Below are 21,254 nucleotides of genomic sequence, written 5' to 3'. Positions count from 1 at the left end.
TCACTTCCTCCAGAAACAACCTTTCATGCTGCTTATCTTTACAAAAACAATTAAAAATCTAAGGTCCAGACAGTTTTAGTTTCTGGGTTTAAATATTTATAAATATATACAATTTTCAAGATGAAAATCATAAACGTTAAACAATCTCCTGAATGAGGCCGGACCGGATTTCTGGTTCTGCTGAACCCAGACAGGCAGCATCACCATTCCTCACTGGAACTCCTTCAACAGGGGAACCTGTAGCTTTGGGCCAGTCTTTCAGAATCGGAGGAAAGTCTGAACCAGAACCAGAACCCAAACCGCGGGGAGATGGACTCAGAAGCAGAACCAGAACCGGTTCCAGCTTTATAGACGGCTGGAATCATGAAGCTCTCAGCTGCTTTTCAGAAACTTCCTCTTTTTATTCCAAGAAACAAAAAAAGTTTTCATCCAACTGAGAAAATAAAATAAAACAAACTTATATTAATAATCACTGAGGATCAGAAAGACATTTTCTATTTTTCTCTTTAATTCGTTTCTGCTATGATGAACTCGGCTGTTAAACATGCAGCTAAATAAGTCTGATGATGAAGATGACGATGAGGAGGCCGGGAATGATCAGCACCTAACAGAACATGATAAGACTTGATGGCCGAACAGAACCGGACCGGGTCACTGAACAGAACCGGACCGGGTCGTCCTTCATTGGAACCACGGAGCGAAACTCAAACTGCTGGAAGCCGTCCACATTTAAATAAGATCTGATCCCGGATCGGCGTGAAGACCCCCGACCCCCGCCGACCCGGAAGTGGAAGTGATGCTGGAAGTGGGAAACAGGAAGCGGATGATTTAAAAAAGGAAATGAGTGCATCATTGTTGGATGGTTTATTTTCTCCATGTTCGAGTTCTGTCTGTGGGTCGGGGGGCGGGGCGGGGTCGCGGCGGGGTCAGTGCACGGCGGCAGTGCATCAGCTGCTGTCCGGCGACGGCTCTCGCTCCCGATGCATGGCGGCTGTGGCGCTCTGGTGTTTCATGGTGTCCAGGTATTCCTGCTGGGAGACGGCGAGTACCGAGGCCAGGATCTCGTCGTCCTCCCAGTCCGTCAGACCTGAAACACACACCAGTTACACCAGTCAGACCAGTCCAGTCCACAAGTGAAAAATGGCTGTCTGTGCGATTTCATGTGGAGCCGTTGGAGGAAAAGCGAGCCTGCAGTGCATCTGTTAGTCGCATTAAATGCCAATAAACATGAATGGAAAATATTGAGGGTGTGAAAACTTTGTGAAGCTCAACCAGCTGAGGACTCGTCCACAAACACCCTCTAGATGCATCCTGGGTAATATGTCCGTCAGACAGCAGATGTACCATTCTTTACTGGAAGCACTGGTTTTGGGGCAGAGCGCTTTTAAAGCGGTGGGATGAAGGAGGCTGATCTTGGATTGATTGCGTCAGTACTTTATTGGACACACAATAAAATAAGTGTTTTTTTCTTCTTTGATGAAATAAAAACAGATCCAACAAAAATTAGCATAAACAAAACGTCAGACTCCGACCAGCTGCAGCTCAGCATCAGAACAAACTGGAAGCCAATCAATCCCACAAATCAACACTGGGATGAACACAGATTAACAATTAAAATGTCTCAGATTATAACTCAGCACTATAATTCCAGACTGCTGAGCTTTTCCTGCTGCTAATCTATTTACATCTAGAACCAGCTGTGCTCTAGATCTAGAACTCTAGATTGTTGCTTTTTAATAACTTCAGTTTCTGTTCTGAAGTTTTGCCTCATCATACATTTGTCTGATCTCTGCATCTGTTCAATGATTGGATGGATCAAAGGACACCTGGTGACATCATAATGCAGAGCTGTGCATCATCTGTGTCCTCCTGGTAACTGATCTCATTTCCTGTTATAAACAGGAAATAAGGAGAGCTCTAACAGGACAAGGAGACACGTTGGACAGAAACTGCTGCCCCGATTCCGTCACCGCGCTTTCAACAGGCGGCGTTCCGGTTCCCAGTCGGGGGAAGCCCCACGCTGCGATATCGGCTACAGACTACCCAACATGCTGAATATCCGCGATTTCAGATCTGAACGGTGCCGACGTTCTCCTGAGTGGACCAGATCAGTCTTAAGGACCAGGGCAAGATGATCACTATGGATTATCTTAAAAGTCATCCGATAGTTAGGGCGATTGTTGGAAGGGAAAATTGGGACAAAAATATGGTAAAAATCCTGCTGGTCAGCCTGGGAAATTGATTTTGGTGTGGCCTTCATAGATCAAGAAGATTAAAAAATGTTCAGGGAACTTAAAATAAGATTAGTACAATTCAAACAGCATAGAACATATTGGTGACCACAGGTTACACAGAGCCGTCCTCTCAGAGTCAGCTATTGCTCATGCTAATGCTAATGCTAATGCCAGACGAAGATCCATCTGCCATCACGGCCCTGAAGCTCAAGATTTCTGGAAAGTGACTTATATATTTATATCTAAATGTTTAAATCACTAAAATTATTTACGTTTCAAAAATATCAATTATTCAAAATCAATTTCTCCAATATTATTCACTTTGGAATCTGTCTCCAATTAAGCATTTGCCCTCCAACATGGCAGAACGCTCCAGACTGCAATAACGTCGGCCATTATTTCTCAGGGGAAAGACTCCATCCACCCATCACTACTTCCGAGTAAAGTCTTTCTCAAATTGTGGTTGAAGGATCACTGGTGGTCCACGGCCCCCCCTAGTGGTCCACGAGGTACTGCATGTAAACGACAGTTTATTCTGATGAAGGATAGCCTTTTGGATCCTCTGGCTGCTTATTGCGTCCTCTGACATGTGGTGGGTCCTATCCTGATCAGCCCTTGTTCTTCTGGGACAGTGATGTCACTCTGTCCTGTGATTGGACAGAGGACTTTTTGTAGTTGACAAAATGGAGTCTGTTTGTGGTGAGTTTCATTCCGGCATGGTTTGGATGGACTCCATCTTGTTTGTGAAGATCCAAATGTTTCCAGGAGATTCTGTTAGCGCTTAGCCGTTAATCAGGAGCCGGCCGCTTTGGCTCTCATGAGACGGTGGGCTATTGACAAACTCCTTTAGCTGTGGAACGGGTCGGAACCAGGCAGAAGATATTTCTTACCGAAGGCCGTGGGGGACATCTCCTGCATGATGGCCCGGTACTCCAGGTGGTGCCGGCTCTGGTTGCTCGGACCTGAACACAGAAACGTTCAGCAAGTAAGCGACATGGACAGAACCTTCAAGGTCAGGTTCCTGTCCGGTTCAACTGAGAGTTAAAAAATTGAGCTTCAACGTTGCAAAGATTTGGAGATGGGACATAAACCGGACCCTAATTGGTTCCTAATGGGACCCAAACTGGAACCCTGCAGAGGTTCTCAGAGAACTGTGGACCCAATCCAAACTGCAGTTCCCTCAGACACATTCTGACTTTGTTCATGTTCTGTTGGCTCCTGTTGATGGTTCTGTCCGTGCTGTGGGCTCGGGCCCAAAGATCGGCATCAGATCCATCGGTCCGCAGCCTCAAACTGGGCCACGATCAGAAATTCAGTCCAAATGGACTTGAGGTGCTGCGAGACTCAAACTTCCAGGTGGAAATTATTCGGATCTGTTCATAACTAAACCTTAAAAAGTTCTGAATTATTTGGTTCTTGAGGGAAAATGTACATTTTATGGAATTTAAAGTTTTTACAATGGTGCTAAAACAGAAAAGAATTCTTTTAGTTACAAATTTGAGGCTTGAGACCTGAATCCTGGTTCTGAGGTTCTGGTTGCTCTTCTGGGCTCAAACAGGGTTCACCTGGTTGTAGAAAAGCTGTTCCCCTGAACCGGTACCGGGTCGTCTGTTCCTTTCTGAGGGAGCGGTTAGCGGGCTAATGCTAGCTCATTTCTGTCTGTGGCTCTGGAAGAGAATTTGGATCAAAACACAATCTCCCTTCAAGTCCAGTTCATCAGAACTGGTCTTCCACTTCAGGTGGTTCTGACCCGTTAGCTGAAGCTCAACAGAAATCAGAACCTGCCAACCAGAGTCAGGGCCGAGAACCAACATGGATCAGTAGGACATGGCGGCTACAGCAGGGTTCTGCAGCTCCAGGTGAGGGTCTCTGCAGTCCGGCTACTGGTTCTGGTTCGGATCGACTACCGAGCTTCGGTGGCAAATACTTGAGCAGATGCACTTCCTGCTCACCATCAGCAGGGAGCAGGAAGTGACATCACCGTATGTGTTACCTGGAGCGCAGGGCGACGGCGGTTTGCTCAGGATGAGGGCAGCTCCAGTGGGGGAGGGTGGCTTGTTGCCGGCCGGCGCGATGGCAGTGAGGTCCGAATGGGAGGGGTCAGAGTCCCGCTGCCGCGGCGACCGGGCGCTCCAGTCGTCCGGTCCGCTAGAAGCAGCCGCGGTGGCCGAGCTGCAGGTGGCGCTAGCTTTACGGGGCTGCAGGAAGAAGCAGAGGACAGCGTTACCTGGAGCTCCGCCCACTTTCATTGAACACCACCAGATCACGTTGGGTCTCAGCTGTCGGTTCAGGCTTTCCCCCAGTGAATTATAAGCCTGGCGGGCTGCCAGGCTTCAGTTTCCCTGCTGCCAGCTTTAAGCTTGGCTTATTTTTTGTTTTTATGTTTGTTGTTTTTAAGGCTAGTTGCGGGTTTGAGATTTGTCAGCAATGTCTTTTAGCAACATCTTTACATTTGCTATCAACTTAATATGAGCTGAGCAAATTTTCTGGGGAAACCCTGCGGTACTGTCTCACCTGTCGGGCCTGTTTCTCCTGGTCCTGGAGCCACTGCAGGTAGGACTCGCGCGCCACCTGCTCCTCGATGGCCTCGTTGGTCGCCTCCCAGTCCGTCGCCCGCTTCTTGTCCTCCAGCATCTGCTGCTCGATCCACGACTCTTCGGACGTCTTGATGGCCGACTTCATCAGAGACTGGTCCGCGTACTGGGAGGGAAAGGTCAGAGGTCAACGCCGCAGCAATGGCCCTAAGAGGAAGCGTGTCGCTGTGGTTCTGGTACCCCGGGTTTGAAGGCGGGAAGGCCCAGGCCCACGCCGATAGTGGCCTTGTTGGGGTTCACCACAGAGTTGTAGTGGATGTTGCGGTGGTAGCTCACTCTGATTGGCTCGTCATTGTTCTGATGGATGCCGTGGAATGTGTTGATTGGCTCTGTGGGACCGGGAGGCGGGATCGGTAAAGATGCGTGAATCTGGTTCGGGTTCAGATGTGCCGACGGACTCACCTGTGCTGTACTGGTACACCTCCCACCGGTCTGTTGTACATCTCCGCCATGGCCTGCATCTCGATGTGGTTGCCATGGCAATTGTTTTTTCCTCTTCCTGTTGATGTACGGGTAAAGTCTTCTGTCACGTAGTTTGGAGAAGTAGTCTGCATTCTTCATCTGACGGAAGCAAACAGACGCCGTCAGCCGATTGGATGAGAAGTCGGCGAGGGGAGGGGTCGTGGTCACTCACCAGGTAGTCCATGCAGTGCTTCCTCACCACCTCGTGCATGTCCTGATCCCCGTACACCTGGTCGGCTGCAAACAGAGGACAGCTAATTGAACAAAGGGATGGAGCCAGAGCTTCTGTCCAATCAGCTCTCAGCTAACCCTAAACGTCTTTCTTTTACGTTTCGCTTAAAACTCAACAGCTATGAATATGAAATATGCAGAAAATGCTTCCTGGATTCAGACATGAGTTTCAGTCAAGACAAACGGATCTTTAGGTTCTGATACCATCCTCCCAACCCGGGCTGAAGAAAATCCCACAGAAATCAGGATTTAGTTCCAAGATGGCGAGAAGGACCCGGCTGCAGCAGGAAGGGGCGGGGCGGGCCGCTGTCAGTCTCAGACCTAATATGGAAACGGGACCATTGGAGTCCAGAGGTGAAGGGGGCGTCATTTCCTATATTATCTCTGGCCTCTGGTTTTTATTTTCTTGTGAAATCAGTGATATATCTTCAGCTTTTGGACGGATTTTCACTCTCAGCATGGATTTGAACTTCTCTTTTATTTACTTCAGTGCAGCTCACAGTCTTAACAAATTAATTCTGGCATTACTGATACCATAAAGACAACTTGTCTAATAAAATACCATGCTTTTTCAAGAAGGTGGAGCTAATTAAATGACCTCAAAGTGATTCCAGTTCCTCTTGATGGCCAACTTGTTGAAACCGTAACAAAGTTGAAATACTTTGTGTCATTCTTGGTCAGTCAGCTCAACTTTTCTGAAAACACTGACTATATTTTTAAGATTTGTTCTGAGAGACTCCGTCTTTAAGAAGACTCTGTGATCTCAGGGTTACCCAACTAGAGGGTGTTGACTTAAAATGTTAAAACTCAACATTCTAATAGAACTCAAAACAACATTTTAACTCAAGTTTGAACTTTTCATCTCCTCGGCTGGTTCCGTCTCATGAGCTGCAGATTAACAAACTTTTAATGAAACTTTCACTGGCAGGTAAAACAGCAGGTAAATGGTGGTGAAACCAGAACCAACTTTATCTCAACTGTTTGCTGAAAGATGATGGAAGATGCAGGAATATTTTAGCAGAGAGCATCCATCCTCTTTCTTCATCAGTTTGACCTCTGACCTCATGAAGCCGTCTCTGTTTTCCTCTGGTAATAACAATCTATTAGAAATCATTTATTGACAGGGCAATAATTATTCTTTACCAGCTAAATGTTAACATTTACCTGCAGCTTGCTGAGAGTTTTACTCTATTCATAAATTATTGATGATGTGATTCTATGAATAGGATTTATTGTTTTAGAGGAAAATTTTCACCGTGCTGGACAAAATATGTATAAGACCCTACGAACAAAAAATCTATCAGAATAATATACATGGCACAGTAAAAGCAAATATTTTTATTTTTACTGGTATCTTTTTACAATCCTGATTATAATAACCAGATATGTTATTCTTCTGTGAATCTAATTAATTTGTTTCTTACTGACTTTTGTAGATGGTTTTTATTATAGCTCATTATGTTGCTTTTCATGTCTGCTTATTTCTTTTATTCCCCCTATAAATGATGGAGATATATAAATGTTTATTCATAACATATAAAGATCTTGTTTATGTCATTTAATCAGCTCTACATCATTAAGAAAAAAAAAAAGTATGGTGTTTTATTAGAGAATTTATCTTTTACGGTGCCAATAATGCTGAAATTAACAGCAAATAATAAAGACTTGTATTTACTATTTACTTGTATTTAAGTTATTTGTACTATTTACTGTATTTAAGTAGTTACTAGACTCAAAAAGACGCAACTCTGGAGCAGATTTAGAAGTACACCGAATTTAAAAACTGTGAGCTGCACAGAAGTAAATAAAAGAGAGAAGTTCAAAGACAAGCTGAGAGTGAAAGTCCTTCTTAAAGATGAAAATATATCACAGATTTCAAACGACAACAAAAACGGGAGACTGCAGATAATATAGGAAATAGCGCCCCCTTCACTTCCAGAGTGCAGTGGTCCCATTTCTAAATGTATGAGTTGGCTATGTGATCTGTTTGCTGCAGCCAGATGTTCTTGAAGATGGCCACCGACGTGGAGCAGGAAGCAGCCAGAGTTTTAATCAGACCTTTATAAAAGTTGTGATGGATCTCAAAATAATGGAGAGAAATACTTGGAACCAGCCCAGAACCGGTCCGGCAATACTGATCTAGATGAGCTATTTCTAGATCCAGACCTGCACGACCTCCTCTGAACGGTGAGAAGCTGAAGGGAATCACCTGCAGAAAGCCTACAGATCTGCCTATAGATCTATAGATCTAGAGGCATCTATAGGTGATCTATAGATCACCTATAGATCCAGGTGACATAGATCATCTTCTGATAGAAAACCAGTCTAGAAGTTGCTGGTTCCAGTTGTAAAAGAAACATTACATTTTAGTTTTATTTAGGGAAATAAATACTGAGCTGTATCAAACACACAGACACACACACTTCCTCCCTGGCGAGGCGTCAATATGCAAATGAGGCTCGTAGTTTGATTTCCAGCAAATCACATGACCTGTTACCGCGACGATTCTCAGAACCTCCAACAGCTTCCCTTTCTCACTTGTGGTTATCGAGTGTGTGTGTGTGTTTGTTTGTGTGTGTTTGTGTGTTTGTGTGTGTTTGTGTGTTTGTGTAAGAGTGTGTGTGTGTGTTTGTTTGTGTGTGTTTGTGTGTTTGTGTGTGTTTGTGTGTTTGTGAAAGAGTGTGTGTGTGTGTTTGTTTGTGTGTGTGTGTGTGTTTGTGAAAGCGTGTGTGTGTGTGTGTGTTTGTGTGTGTGTGTGTGTTTGTGTGTGTGTGTGTGTGTGTGTTTGTGAAAGAGTGTGTGTGTGTGTGTGTTTGTGTGTGTGTGTGTGTTTGTGTGTGTGTGTGTGTTTGTGAAAGAGTGTGTGTGTGTGTGTTTGTGTGTGTGTGTGTGTTTGTGTGTGTGTGTGTTTGTGAAAGAGTGTGTGTGTGTGTTTGTTTGTGTGTGTTTGTGTGTTTGTGTGTGTTTGTGAAACCAGCGATCGGCCCCAGGTTATCTAGAGTCACCAAAGCGGGCCGGGGCGACCCCCCCCCCGAGAGAGGAGCCGCGCCCCGCATGGGTTTTGGGTCTGATAAATGCACGCATCCCTGACGGCCCCCGCCCCGCGAAGGACGAGGGGGCCGGGTCATGTATTAGTTTTAGTAAATATATGCAAAGTTTTTACCTGCAGAGAACTCATCAAAATCCACTGAAATATGATTCAGTTATTTAGACCAGGAAGCATCAAACCCAATGATTTTATGATTTTCATATTTTATTGTTTAGATGATGAAAATGAACCGATTTATCCTCAGACAATAAGCCAGCACAAAATAAAGAAAAGAAAATAAAGATGTGAAAACATCACAACATGTAAATAATACATTTATTCAGTTTGTCTCATAAAGACAAAACGATTCGTCTGAATGAATCAATGACTGATTTATTCAAGAGAAACCAGGGCTGATCGATAGGTTTGATTACTGGAGGTGATCAATAGGTTTGATTACTGCAGGTGATCGATAGGTTTGATTACTGCAGGTGATCAATAGGTTTGATTACTGCAGCTGATCAATAATCTCAGGTATAGCTGCTCCTGTGGCTCTGATGGAGAACATGGAGCCATTGATCAGAGATCATATTGATCTGCTGGTTTATTGGCGTTTAGATTGATCCAGACTGATCATCCTGGGACTCTGAGCAGAACTTGAAGCAGGTTCTGGTCCCGGTTCCGGTCTCGGTCCCGGTCCCGGTCCGGTTCTGGTTTCGGTCCCGGTTCCGGTCCCGGTCCCGGTTCCGGTCCCGGTTCTGGTCCCGGTCCCGGTTCCGGTCCCGGTTCTGGTTTCGGTCCCGGTCCCGGTCCTGGTTCTGGTCCCGGTCCCGGTTCTGGTTTCGATCCCGGTCCCGGTCCTGGTCCCGGTCCCGGTTCTGGTCCCGGTTCTGGTCCTGGTCCCGGTTCCGGTCCCGGTTCTGGTCCTGGTCCCGGTCCCGGTTCTGGTCCCGGTTCTGGTTCCAGTCCCGGTTCTGGTCCTGGTCCCGGTCCCGGTTCTGGTCCCGGTTCTGGTCCTGGTCCCGGTTCCGGTCCCGGTTCCGGTTCCGGTCCCGGTTCCGGTTCTGGTCCCGGTCCCGGTTCTGGTTCCGGTCCCGGTTCCGGTTCGGTCCCGGTTCTGGTCCCGGTTTCGGTCCCGGTTCCGGTTCCGGTCCCGGTTCTGGTCCCGGTCCCGGTTCTGGTTCCGGTCCCGGTTCTGGTCCCGGTTCTGGTCCTGGTCCCGGTTCTGGTCCTGGTCCCGGTTCTGGTTCCGGTCCCGGTTCTGGTCTCGGTTCCGGTCCTGGTCCCGGTTCCGGTTCCGGTCCCGGTTCTGGTCCCGGTTCTGGTCCTGGTCCCGGTTCTGGTTCCGGTCCCGGTTCCGGTTCTGGTCTCGGTTCCGGTCCTGGTCCCGGTCCCGGTCCCGGTTCTGGTCCCGGTCCCGGTTCCGGTCCTGGCTCCGGTCCCGGTCCCGGTTCCGGTCCCGGTCCCAGTTCTGGTCTCGGTCCCGGTCCCGGTTCCGGTCCCGGTCCCGGTTCTGGTCCCGGTTCTGGTCCCGGTTCCGGTTCCGGTCCGGTTCTGGTCCCGGTCCCGGTTCCGGTCCTGGCTCCGGTCCCGGTCCCGGTCCCGGTTCCGGTTCCGGTCCCGGTTCTGGTTCCGGTCCCGGTTCCGGTTCTGGTTCCGGTCCCGGTTCTGGTTCCGGTCCCGGTCCCGGTTCTGGTCCCGGTTCTGGTCCCGGTCCCGGTTCCGGTCCTGGCTCCGGTCCCGGTCCCGGTCCCGGTCCGGTTCCGGTCCGGCTGGCCCGCCTTGTGGACAGAAACATCTCTACCCTGTAGCTTCTGCTCTGCTTCCTGTGTTCAGGTTTAAAGCGGCTGCAGGTTCTGCTGCTCCGTCTGGCTGCAGGTCTCATCATTTATGTGGAGTTTCGTCTTTACAATTTATTATTTGGATTTCTGTGACCTTATGCGCCCCGAGAGCAACTTGGAAATCAAATATAGAATCGTTATTATGCTAAAGACGTGTACTGCGACAAAGACGTTGCCATGGCTTCACGTGGCGGCAGACTTCCTGGTATTTATACTAATTTACATTAATATGTATTTATGGAGGCGACGGGCGGAGCAGCAGCTGCTCTGCTTCCTGTAAATTAGGATTTAGAAAGGAAAGGCGCCGGGACCGCAGGCTTTATACATCTGGACTCGTTTGTGCGCCGCACTTTTCTAAATTTGTCCTAGTCCAAGTTTTAGTGTGAAAACTGTGTACTCTTTCTTACATGAGGCCCCTGAATAGGTTTGCACCGATTGCAGAGCTCCAGCCGATCACTGATTACGATCTTAAAAATTTGACCTGCTGATTCGAATTTTGGCCTATACCAATTTTTTATCTGAAATGTCATTAAAAATGACAAGAAAGTCATTGAGTTGGCAACAGTGGGGCGACTATTGTTACTGCAAACAAGCAGACATCACCTGGTGGGCGGGGCTATCCCAGTCAAATTTTTCACTGCAAAGTAAGATTTTTAGACCTTTGCTGAGGAAGATGACATCACTGGATCAGGTATCGACCGATCACCAAGTTTCCAAATTTCAGGATATCGGCGCCAATAAATCGGTGCACTTGTAGTCCAGAACCTTGAGTCCAACAGAACTTGAGACCATAGAGACTTTGTTTATCATTGTCATATATTAGCAGATTTTTATGGTTATGATTCTGCTGAATGAAAGCAATGAGTTTCAAGGGCCAAATGTGGCTCAGAACCAGAACCAGTTCAGGAAGCAGAGAGGAAATAAAACATGACACGTTTATCAGGGTTCATCCACACGCCAACCCTGGACGTGTGGATGATGTCAGTTACTGAAAAACCAGAAAGGCTTCTGCAGAATGAATCATGAAATCACAGGCAGCCCTCTGATTGGCCAGCTGTTTCTCAGAGGAGGCAGGGCATCAGTGCCTCTGTCCTTTGTGTCAATAAAGTTTTATCTGACTCCACTGTGAAGAGCAAAGCATGCTGGGTACTGCAGTCCAGCAGAGATCAGTGAAGCACCACTTCTGGGGCTTTCCACGAATCAGAGCCGACCAGCTGTGAACCTCCACCCACTCCCCCAAACCGCATCGAACCAAACCAACCCAGCCTGGTAAACTGGGACCAGTCTGGTAAACTGGGACCACCCTGGTAAACTGGGACCAGTCTGGTAAACTGGGACCAGTCTGGTAAACTGGGACCAGTCTGGTAAACTGGGACCACCCTGGTAAACTGGGACCAGTCTGGTAAACTGGGACCAGTCTGGTAAACTGGGACCAGCCTGGTAAACTGGGACCAGTCTGGTAAACTGGGACCACCCTGGTAAACTGGGACCAGTCTGGTAAACTGGGACCAGTCTGGTAAACTGGGACCAGTCTGGTAAACTGGGACCACCCTGGTAAACTGGGACCAGTCTGGTAAACTGGGACCAGTCTGGTAAACTGGGACCAGTCTGGTAAACTGGGACCAGCCTGGTAAACTGGGACTAAACTGGGACCAGTCTGGTAAACTGGGACCAGCCTGGTAAACTGGGACTAAACTGGGACCAGCCTGGTAAACTGGGACCAGTCTGGTAAACTGGGACCACCCTGGTAAACTGGGACCAGTCTGGTAAACTGGGACCAGCCTGGTAAACTGGGACCAGTCTGGTAAACTGGGACCAGCCTGGTAAACTGGGACCAGTCTGGTAAACTGGGACCAGCCTGGTAAACTGGGACCAGCCTGGTAAACTGGGACTAAACTGGGACCAGCCTGGTAAACTGGGACTAAACTGGGACCAGCCTGGTAAACTGGGACCAGCCTGGCAAACTGGGACTAAACTGGGACCAGCCTGGTAAACTGGGACCACCCTGGCAAACTGGGACTAAACTGGGACCAGTCTGGTAAACTGGGACCAGCCAAGCGTGTTGATCAGCTGCATTCCACTGTCCTCACAGCGCCACCTAGTGGCTGCTCAGACACATGGGCGTCTCACTCAGAAACAAAGGCTGAAAACCAGTGAAGTTGAAGGGATTAATGGCATTAAGGTCAGGGGTCAGGGGTCAGGGGTACACTCTGTATCTTAACATCAGTCTCATAGCAACGGGTACGTTGCTCATTTACTTTTCCCAAACTGGGATAAATGATGTTGGACCTGCTCACTGGATTTCAGATGTTTGAGCTCCAAGAATCTCAAAGAACATTTTAGTCCTTTTTCAGTGAAATGCAGACCTGAATGAAGAGCAGAAATGTTTCCTCAGATAAAGTCTTTTTCATGAATTCAAACTGGTTAAACATGTAACTGAGCCTCAGATGAATCCATCAGGAGCCAGAAATTGCCTCAGGCTGGATCAATCAGCCCTTCAAAACAAACTCAGCATTCTGCATCTCACTGCTGTTGCACTGAATCCCAGTCAAACTGCTGATCAATATTACATCTGGTCTGGTCTTACAGACTGGCTGCAACCGCCACGCATGTCTTAGGGTGGGCTAAGGTTGGACTAGAAGGCAGGAAACAAGAGTTACATTTTCAGAGAACCTGTGATTGAAGGAATAACATTGGTCAGACGAAGATCAGACAGAAACATAAAGAGCTAAAAAAAAACAGGACGTTCAGTGTGAATCAGGCGGTTAAAGTCTCCAACAACTTCAAAGAATCAGGCACATTTTATGTAAAAGCAGAAAATGATCCGAGACTGAAAAAGAAACAGACAAACAAATTGTTGGGTTTTACTTGATTCGAACTGAAGGACACCACTGTTCCCATTTTAGGACTTTTAAAGACTTTAAAAAGACGCTTTGGAAAACCTGCTGGAGGCTTCAGGATTAAATAGATCTGAGACTCAAAGCATCACTTCCTGCAAACATGGGAATGAACCTGAATGAAACTGATTTTGGTAACTTGAAGCTTCGCTGCAGGTTGGGGCTGAAACTAGGAAGAAACCAACTATATTAAGGAAACACACACACCAAAAGAGTCCAACAGCTGCACAACGCCCCCTGCAGGTAGGAACATTTCAGACAATAATGAGCTAAAATGTAAAGATGAAACATGAAGGAATTTTGCAGAGTTTGTGCTGCTTAATGAATAGAACTCTCAACCGAAGTATGAAACCAACCTGGTCTTGTTCCAGAACCGTCTGTAGTAAATACTGTTCTGACCCCAGCTGGAGGTAGTAAATAGCCCCAACTGGGCTTTTCATGTTCTTGGGTCCAAGTTCCAGATGTTTGAACGCAATAAAAATGAGGAACCAAACTTTAAGGTTTACCTGAATTAAGTTATTGTAATTTGTGAACAGAACTGAAAATATTGTTTTATGTTCATGCCATAACATCATTTCTCCTCCGACATAAATAAGAGGAGAAATAAAATGTCTGAACCAAGCACAGTTCACCAAACACTGCCATCTGGTGGCGATGGGTGGAAGTGCTACACACCTGTGGAGGAATGGACTCACCCACAGCTCTGAAGAGGCACGCCCCGTCCTCCTTCATCTTCTTGATGACAAATCCTTTCTTCTCCCTCAAAGCTTTCTCGAACCAGTGTTCCTGCTGGAGAGCAGAGCGCTGATCAGGGAGCTTCCCGCTAGGTAGGACCAGGACCGAACACCAACGCTTTGTTGGGGTGTGTTCACACCAGCCCTGTGCGGTCCACTTTCATGAAACTAGTTTGTTTGTCTATGAGGTCCAGTTCATTTGAGGAGGTGTTACTAAAGAAGCGAAGGTTTTGGTTTGGTTTCAAACGAGCGGACTGGAGGGTTAGGCTCGCTACAGCACAGGGCATTCTGGGTAAATATATTACTATCTGCTCTGTGGCTTCGCGCAGGTGTTGCCTAGGTTGCCATGGCAATGGGTCTGTGTGTAGAGTAAAGCCGACAGAAAACGAGGGAAAACAGAATATAAATGGTTTAAAATTGCTTTTCTTTTTTATCACTTTCTTTTCCTGTTGTTGTGGCGACCTGCAGCCACTTTAATTTTTTAATTTCCTTCAATAAACAACAAAATCAGGACTAATTGCCTCTTTTGTTTGTAAAATGTGGCAATATTCATAACTATAACCAAGTAAGATAAAACATTTTATAAAGTATGGGAACCATACTTTGCTACGTTTTAGCAAATTAATTTTAACAGCATGTAATATTAAATGACTAACCAATGCAAAAGGAAAATGTGCTTAGTCCTTTGCATCTTGACAGAAACCAACCTGTGTATAGATTAATATCCTGGGAGAAAACATATTTTACATATCAAAACATCAGCAATTTTGAATTTAAACTATGTTTTATAGAAATTGGGCATGAAATGAAGGCTCTGATCGTTTTTGTGACAGATTCCTGCTCATTCCACATTGCAAGCATCTGGTTTTGCGGACAGACTCACTGCGTAGTAACGGCGCCTTCAGGAGTGTCGCTCACTGCAGCAGTATATGGCAATGTTCACACAGTCACTCACATCAATGGAGACATCCTTCAAAATGTGATGCTACTCCAGTTTTGTTTCCATTTTGTGAAGAAGGAAGTTGCGCTGGTCTTTCGAGGTTTTGTGTCAATTCCTTCAATAATTCTTGGTGCAGCAATCTACAATCATCTCCTTTGTTTTGTTCACATTCAAGATGAGATGATTGTTCCACTAAGAGCTCCACCAGGTCTCTGGACAGAGTACTCTCTGATCTGATACTGTTCTGTTGGAGCTTTTTCTCCAGCTTCTTCCTGTGTGTCTCCTTATTGTCTCTAATATTAACTGTAAGCTGCTTTGGTATACTTCTCTATGATTCTCTGACTCCCTAAATTAAAGTTATTTCATTGTTTTATAGCAGTTTCTTCAGGAAGGTTTGTTATTAGGATTATTAGTGTTTTGGTCGGGATGGTGTTGTTCACACAGATGTTTATATAGTCATAGGAGGCATAGATGTCTTTTCCATGCACTCTTCTGGGCTTCCTATAAACTTTTTGAAGTATTCTGAATAATTATTTTAGCATACTGTACTGTTTCATAACTAGAATCAATGGGAACATATGTGTGATTGAATAGAAATAATGTTGTAAAATGGCACTATATAAATGAACTGAATTGAAGCAAATGTGGCTGGCACAGAACATCCCAGTCTGTACCCCCAAAACAACTCAAGGTTTTCTTTAGTTTCCCGTGGCCATCGTCTCTCATCTTTCCTCTGAACAAAAGAAACACACAAAACTGTGACTGGATTTGCCATGAGTAGGTTTTGCTTTGGAGGTGTATAAATCTTTGAAGAATTCTTACCCCTTATCCTACCTACACACTTGAACCAGTCAAAGGTGGGTTTGATTTAAAAAGATAATGTGAACATAAAACTAACCCTAACCCATAGACCTGAACCTGAGGGAGAAGCAGCTGGATAAGTTTCCATCTGGACCACTTCAGGTCCAGATGGACATGTAAACAGGAAGTATTCCGGAGTTGGATTAGGCTTACCAGACGTCTCTGATTTCCTGGGACAGTCCCTGTCTTAGGTGACCAGTCCCCGGCTAAAGCTGTCTCCCGAAAAGTCCCCGATTTTAGACTTTTATGAATGAGCAAAGAAATTTCCAATAGATCATTATAATGGTAGCCGGAGACTCCATGTGTCATGGAGTAGAAAGCCTGAGTGAGCATGTTGCGCGCAACAACAGCCGTTACGTTAGCTGCTTGCTCTGCTGTTAATGTTACAGACAAAGAAGAGCAGCAGTAAGCCGACCGCCAATAAAAATCAAGAAGAGCCGAGAAAGACAAGAAGCTGGAAGGGGAGAGCTCGAGTTTTGACCAGCTTCGAAGGGGAGCTGACCTCATACGGTATGTGTTTTGTCTGGACTTGGCTAATTTTTACCATCATTAAGCCTTAGTTGACGGTCAAGTAAAACCAAGCTTTTATTAACAAACGCAAGACGAGAGCACAAAGAACAGATACAGAATTAGCCAGAGTGAGAGAAATAGCAAGAGGATGGTTAAAATAAACTCACTGTAAAGAAAGGTGTTTTGGGATTCACTGGTTATCATCGGGTTTTTTCCAAGCTAGATATGACTTTATGAAAATGTTATCACTCAGTGACAGGAAAACTGAATGAATTGAAACTGATGAGGATGGAGAGATATTCTCTTCTATAAATATTCATTTTCTCATTTCAAAATAACTAAATTCTAAAATAAAACAAATCTGACTTTATTCATTAAATTGTACATTTCCAGTATATGTGTACATTCTAATATTTTTGGAGGAGATTGTGATATGTCTCTGTCTCTGAATAGTGGCCGACTGATAAAAGATAAAACAGGAGGAAAATATTCTGAAACTGAATGAACGAGGAAAACAGGAAAACTGACGGCTGGAGAGAAAGACAAAATGTAAACATTTAGTCGTCTCTTGTATTTGAAGTCTTTTTCTTTACTATCAGCTGTGATGTTTCTCAAGTTTTCACATAATCTTTTCTGCTCTTGTTCTGTCCAGGCCAGAGACTCTCTGGTCATGCATCAGCTCTTCAGATCCAGGAGGGTTTTCAGCTCCAGAGATGGGATCATGTGAAGTTTTAACTACCATCATTTTAATTTAGCCACAATTTAAAAGCAGTTTCTGACTTTCATCAGTTTGTCAGTAAACAAATTTTTACTAGTTTTGTCAGTTCAAGTTTCTTCTGTTAGCACTGTGAGCTTTTTGCTTTTTGTTCATGAACAAAGGAATACCAATAATGTTATTAACGTGTGTGCATGCTCACTTACAATGTATTAACCCCCCCCCTCCCCCCAATTTTTAGTTTCAGTTCTCTATTGTGGCTATTAGTTTTATCATTAAATTATTATTATTATTACAATTAGGAAAAAACAGTGTGGACAGGCATGTTCCTGCTTTTATATTTTATTTTTAGTCTTTGAATATCAATAAATATGTAAACTGTAACTTTCCCAGTTTCTTCTTTTTATTTGGATAAATGTACATCTGTCCCCAGATTTAGTCTTAATTTGGATCGTTATCTTTTGTCTGTGTGAGACCAGGACCACTTCTGATTAAAAGTTACCTGCAACATCAATTCCGTTACTATATCAACCTGAAACTTTGGGATAACAGGCTAAACTTGTGACGTGAATAGTGTACATAATTACATCATTTAGTGGCTCTATAGTTGGATAAGCAGGAAAAATTGTTCAACTTGAACAATTCATTCATTCAAATACATTGAGCCATTTCTCCAGCTCTTACTGGGGCCTCTACTTTAGAAATGTCACCCTGTCGACAGAAGTTGACCCCAGAAAAGCCCCAGAAGTCTCCCATAAAGCCCCATTAGCCTGCTATTAGCATCGTTAGCTCCCTACCTGCTCCACGGTGGCCGGGTCCACGGACTGCAGTCGGGCCGCGTTCTCGTACTCATCCTCGCTGTTGTTCCCGGCTCCTTCTTCAGTGTCCTGGCTGGAGCCCACTCCTCCCGGGCCGGTCACTCCCGGCTGGCCTCCACCGGCCAGAGCAGCTACCACCCCCCGGAGCAGGTTCCTGCCTGCCGCCGCCTCTTGCTCAGGCCGGGCCCGGAGCAGCAGCCTCCTATCGCTCCGCCGCATCCAACCACACCGGAAGACACCACCAGCTCTCCCCGAGAGCTAGTAACCATTCCTCCGCTGCTGTCCCGTCCGTCCCCTGGACCCACCGGGGACACGGAGCCGACCGGCGGCGGGGAGGCCTGCTGAGGCCGCGAGCTGGCCTCGATGTTCCGCCTGTCTTCTCTGGCTGAAGGTGGGGCGCTCTGGTAGGACCAGGGAGGTGGTGAAGCCCTCGGCCTGGCTCCGGTCCTCCCGGTGTGCGGGTGCGTGTGTTGGTGAGAGTCAGACCCGCTCCGACGGTCGTTGTCATCGGTGTGGTCCGAAACGCCAACCGCGGAGCTGGGCTTCTTTTTCGGGAGGATCGTCATGGTGGAGTCGGTGTAAGGGGAGCAGGGAGTCGGTTAGAGATGGAGACAGCTCCGTTGTTCTGGATCTAAAGTGTCGGTCGGGTCACCGTCCGGACCGGCCGTTAGGCTCCTACCACCAAGCTAAGACCCTTCAACGAGCCGGAGGTGAAGGAAGAAGCGGCCCCTCGGCTCCTTTTCGACGGTTTGATTTGAACAAAAACAAAAAGCGTCTCCCTCTTCCCGTTCTCCAAAACATCAACACAGGCTGACGGAGCGTAGCGACGTCACCTCCCGTCTGCCACGTCATCACGTTCTTCTTGAACTCTAGTCACACTAACGAGCTTTTTTTCGTCTCTGTCCTGAGACAAGAGTTGAGGATGCAGCATTTTTTAGTCACTTTATTCAATATTCAAATCACTTTCAACATCCTTAAATGTTTTAAAACAAAATGCTTCCCCGAACAAAACCTGATCCTGCAATAGGTGGAGTCAGCTCCACCCCAACTTGATAAAAGTAGATCACTTTTATCACATATGTGACCCATTAAAAGTTAGTTATAGTGAGTTAATTTGTAGATTTCTCACCAAAACATGGGTTCGACTTTCTTGATGTTTTATGCTGTCATAATTATTTTGACCCATCCAGACATCTGAAAACCAGATTCAGTTCAACTTAATACATTATGAATAGCAAAGGTAAATGAAATATTTATGTAACCCATATTTACCCATATTTTACGAGTTGTTGTAGATGCTGATGGATGTGGACATGAAGAATCTCCTGTCAAGGTCTGTATTGCAGCAGCTTTTAAGGAGCCTCTGACTGAAGACATCAGGCCTTTCAGTTGCTGTGCTGAATACAATAAATTGTTTCTGTGTTTTCAGAGCCAGGAAAATCTGGAGGAGGATCCAGAAAATCAATGAGACTTTTATAAAGAGTTGACTCTGATTCGGCTCTTTGGAAGTGAAAATCCCAGAACCTGTTTAGAACTGGAACCTTTTTTGCAGAAAATTTGAAGTTGAAACACACAGGTGACCAAAAGGTCAAAGAATACCTGAAACAATTTGTGTCAATTTATTTATGGTATGACAGCAGCTAACCTTCCATGTCTCCAGCTTCCTGGAGTCAGCACACGTAAGAAACTCCAAGACATCAAAATCTTCTGCATGTGTAATTTATAAGAAATGTAACAGTTCTGCTTGTGATTACAATTATTGGTGATTATTGTTGAAGTCTGAGCAGGCACTGGACCCGTTTCCTTTCAGTGTTCAGAACATGTAAACATTCAACTTATTGGCTCGTTTCCCAGTACATTTGCAGAAATTCAGTGGTAAGAGAATAACCAGTTTTTACCTTGCAGGTGAAGGAGTGTGGAGTATTTTTAATACACTAATGTACAGCGATGCTGACGCTTGCTGTTCCACAAGGTCATGTGCCCTCACGGCCCCTCCCACAACAGCTTAGTTCATGGATGGAAACAGTCATAAATATGAGAACTGCTAAAGCTTTCAAATCATTTTATGATGAAAAAAATGATTGGACAATATCACATGAGTAGCACCTGATATTGTGACACTCAGCATGAGCCAGAGGTGAAATTACAGCAGGAAAATATTTCCAACTGCTTGTGATCTTTTTTGTCAGGTTTCTGGCTCACTTGTGATCTTGTTTTGAAAACCCATGTATTGTTATTTAAATGTGTTTCACTTTATTTGCAGATGAATCTCACTTTTTGTCGACTTACTGACTCAGTTGAACTGTTTTAGTTCTGCTTTGCTTGTTAGATTTGTTTTTCTGCAACACTTTGAGTTTCACTTGCATTTGAAAAGTTCTTAATTTCATTGATCAGATTAATTCATTCATATTTATTTTTTCTTCTTAGAAGTTTTGCTTTTTTTCATCAGTTTTGTCACCAGACTGACATGAATCATTTCGAGCTACAGAATACATTGCTCTTCTGGAAAACATTTTCTTCATCACCTTCTCCAGCTGCCCTGCACTGATGGATGAAAAAAACATCAAAACATAAAAGCAGAGCAGAGGGAACCACCTGCATCATGTGTGCAAATTTATATCAGTACAGAAGTAATGCAGACATATCTCTTTGCTCTTAAATAAACTTGTGGGATTGTAGAAATCTCTTAGAATCATATTTGAATGCAATTATATTTCTTTTTTATTAATTAGAGGTATTGGAGCGTGCTGTGGTGGTGCAGCGGGTCAGCATGTTTGGAGGCCTTAGTCCTGGACGCGGACGTCGCGGGTTCGAGTCCCGGCGACCTTTGCGCATGTCCTTCTCCTTCTTCTCGCTCTCTTTCCTTTCTGCCTACTGTCGAAAATATGAGCCACTGGTGCCACAACAACTCTTCTGAGAAAAAAATTTAAAAAAAAAACTAAATAAATTACAGGTATTGAAAAGATAGTAGTGTTGGGAACTTTTTCTGTTTGCCTGCATCCACCAGAGGCTGCACACCATGAGTGGCGCCCCGCTGACTCTGCCAGCGCATCTCCAATGATCCTGGAGCGCAAGAGGAGCAGACTGCCAGCACTTCAGCGCCTGAGTGTTTGCTAGTAGTGGTACTCTAAGTTAGCTGACTGTGTTTTCTCCTTAGAAGATAAACTACTAATCAATTCTGCTTGCCTTTTTCTCTCAGGTGATTCTTTGTGCCTTGGAAATTTCCCTGTGAAAACCTGACCTGGCTTTGGATTTCCTCTCTCGTGACGCCGTGGAGCATTACCCTCTGGATGCCCCGGTCCGTTCGTCATCATTACAGTTCAACCATAAACCGTTCTTGGATTTCCCGGCCGGCAGTCGGCTTGCTCCTCTGTTCTCCTCCACGCCTG

General features: G+C 45.5%; 1 protein-coding gene across 1 annotated transcript; it reads right to left on the bottom strand.

Annotated features, from left to right (window-relative positions):
* Positions 1 to 377: 377 nt before the first annotated feature.
* Positions 378 to 18,683, bottom strand: LOC129357731 (OTU domain-containing protein 5-A-like). The gene is given in 12 exon segments (XM_055026778.1): positions 378 to 1,087; positions 3,125 to 3,196; positions 4,228 to 4,432; positions 4,749 to 4,934; positions 5,009 to 5,157; positions 5,231 to 5,252; positions 5,254 to 5,364; positions 5,366 to 5,389; positions 5,463 to 5,527; positions 13,983 to 14,076; positions 17,845 to 18,000; positions 18,003 to 18,683. Coding segments are annotated over 12 exon segments (1,653 nt in total). The 5' UTR covers positions 18,432 to 18,683; the 3' UTR covers positions 378 to 947.
* Positions 18,684 to 21,254: the final 2,571 nt, after the last annotated feature.

The sequence above is a fragment of the Poeciliopsis prolifica genome, unplaced genomic scaffold (genome assembly GCF_027474105.1).
Source record: "Poeciliopsis prolifica strain line A6 unplaced genomic scaffold, Auburn_PproV2 SCAFFOLD292, whole genome shotgun sequence".
Classification (NCBI taxonomy): Eukaryota; Metazoa; Chordata; class Actinopteri; order Cyprinodontiformes; family Poeciliidae; genus Poeciliopsis; species Poeciliopsis prolifica.
The sequence above is the reverse complement of the archived record's forward strand: the minus strand, read 5'-3'. Positions and strand labels throughout refer to the sequence as shown.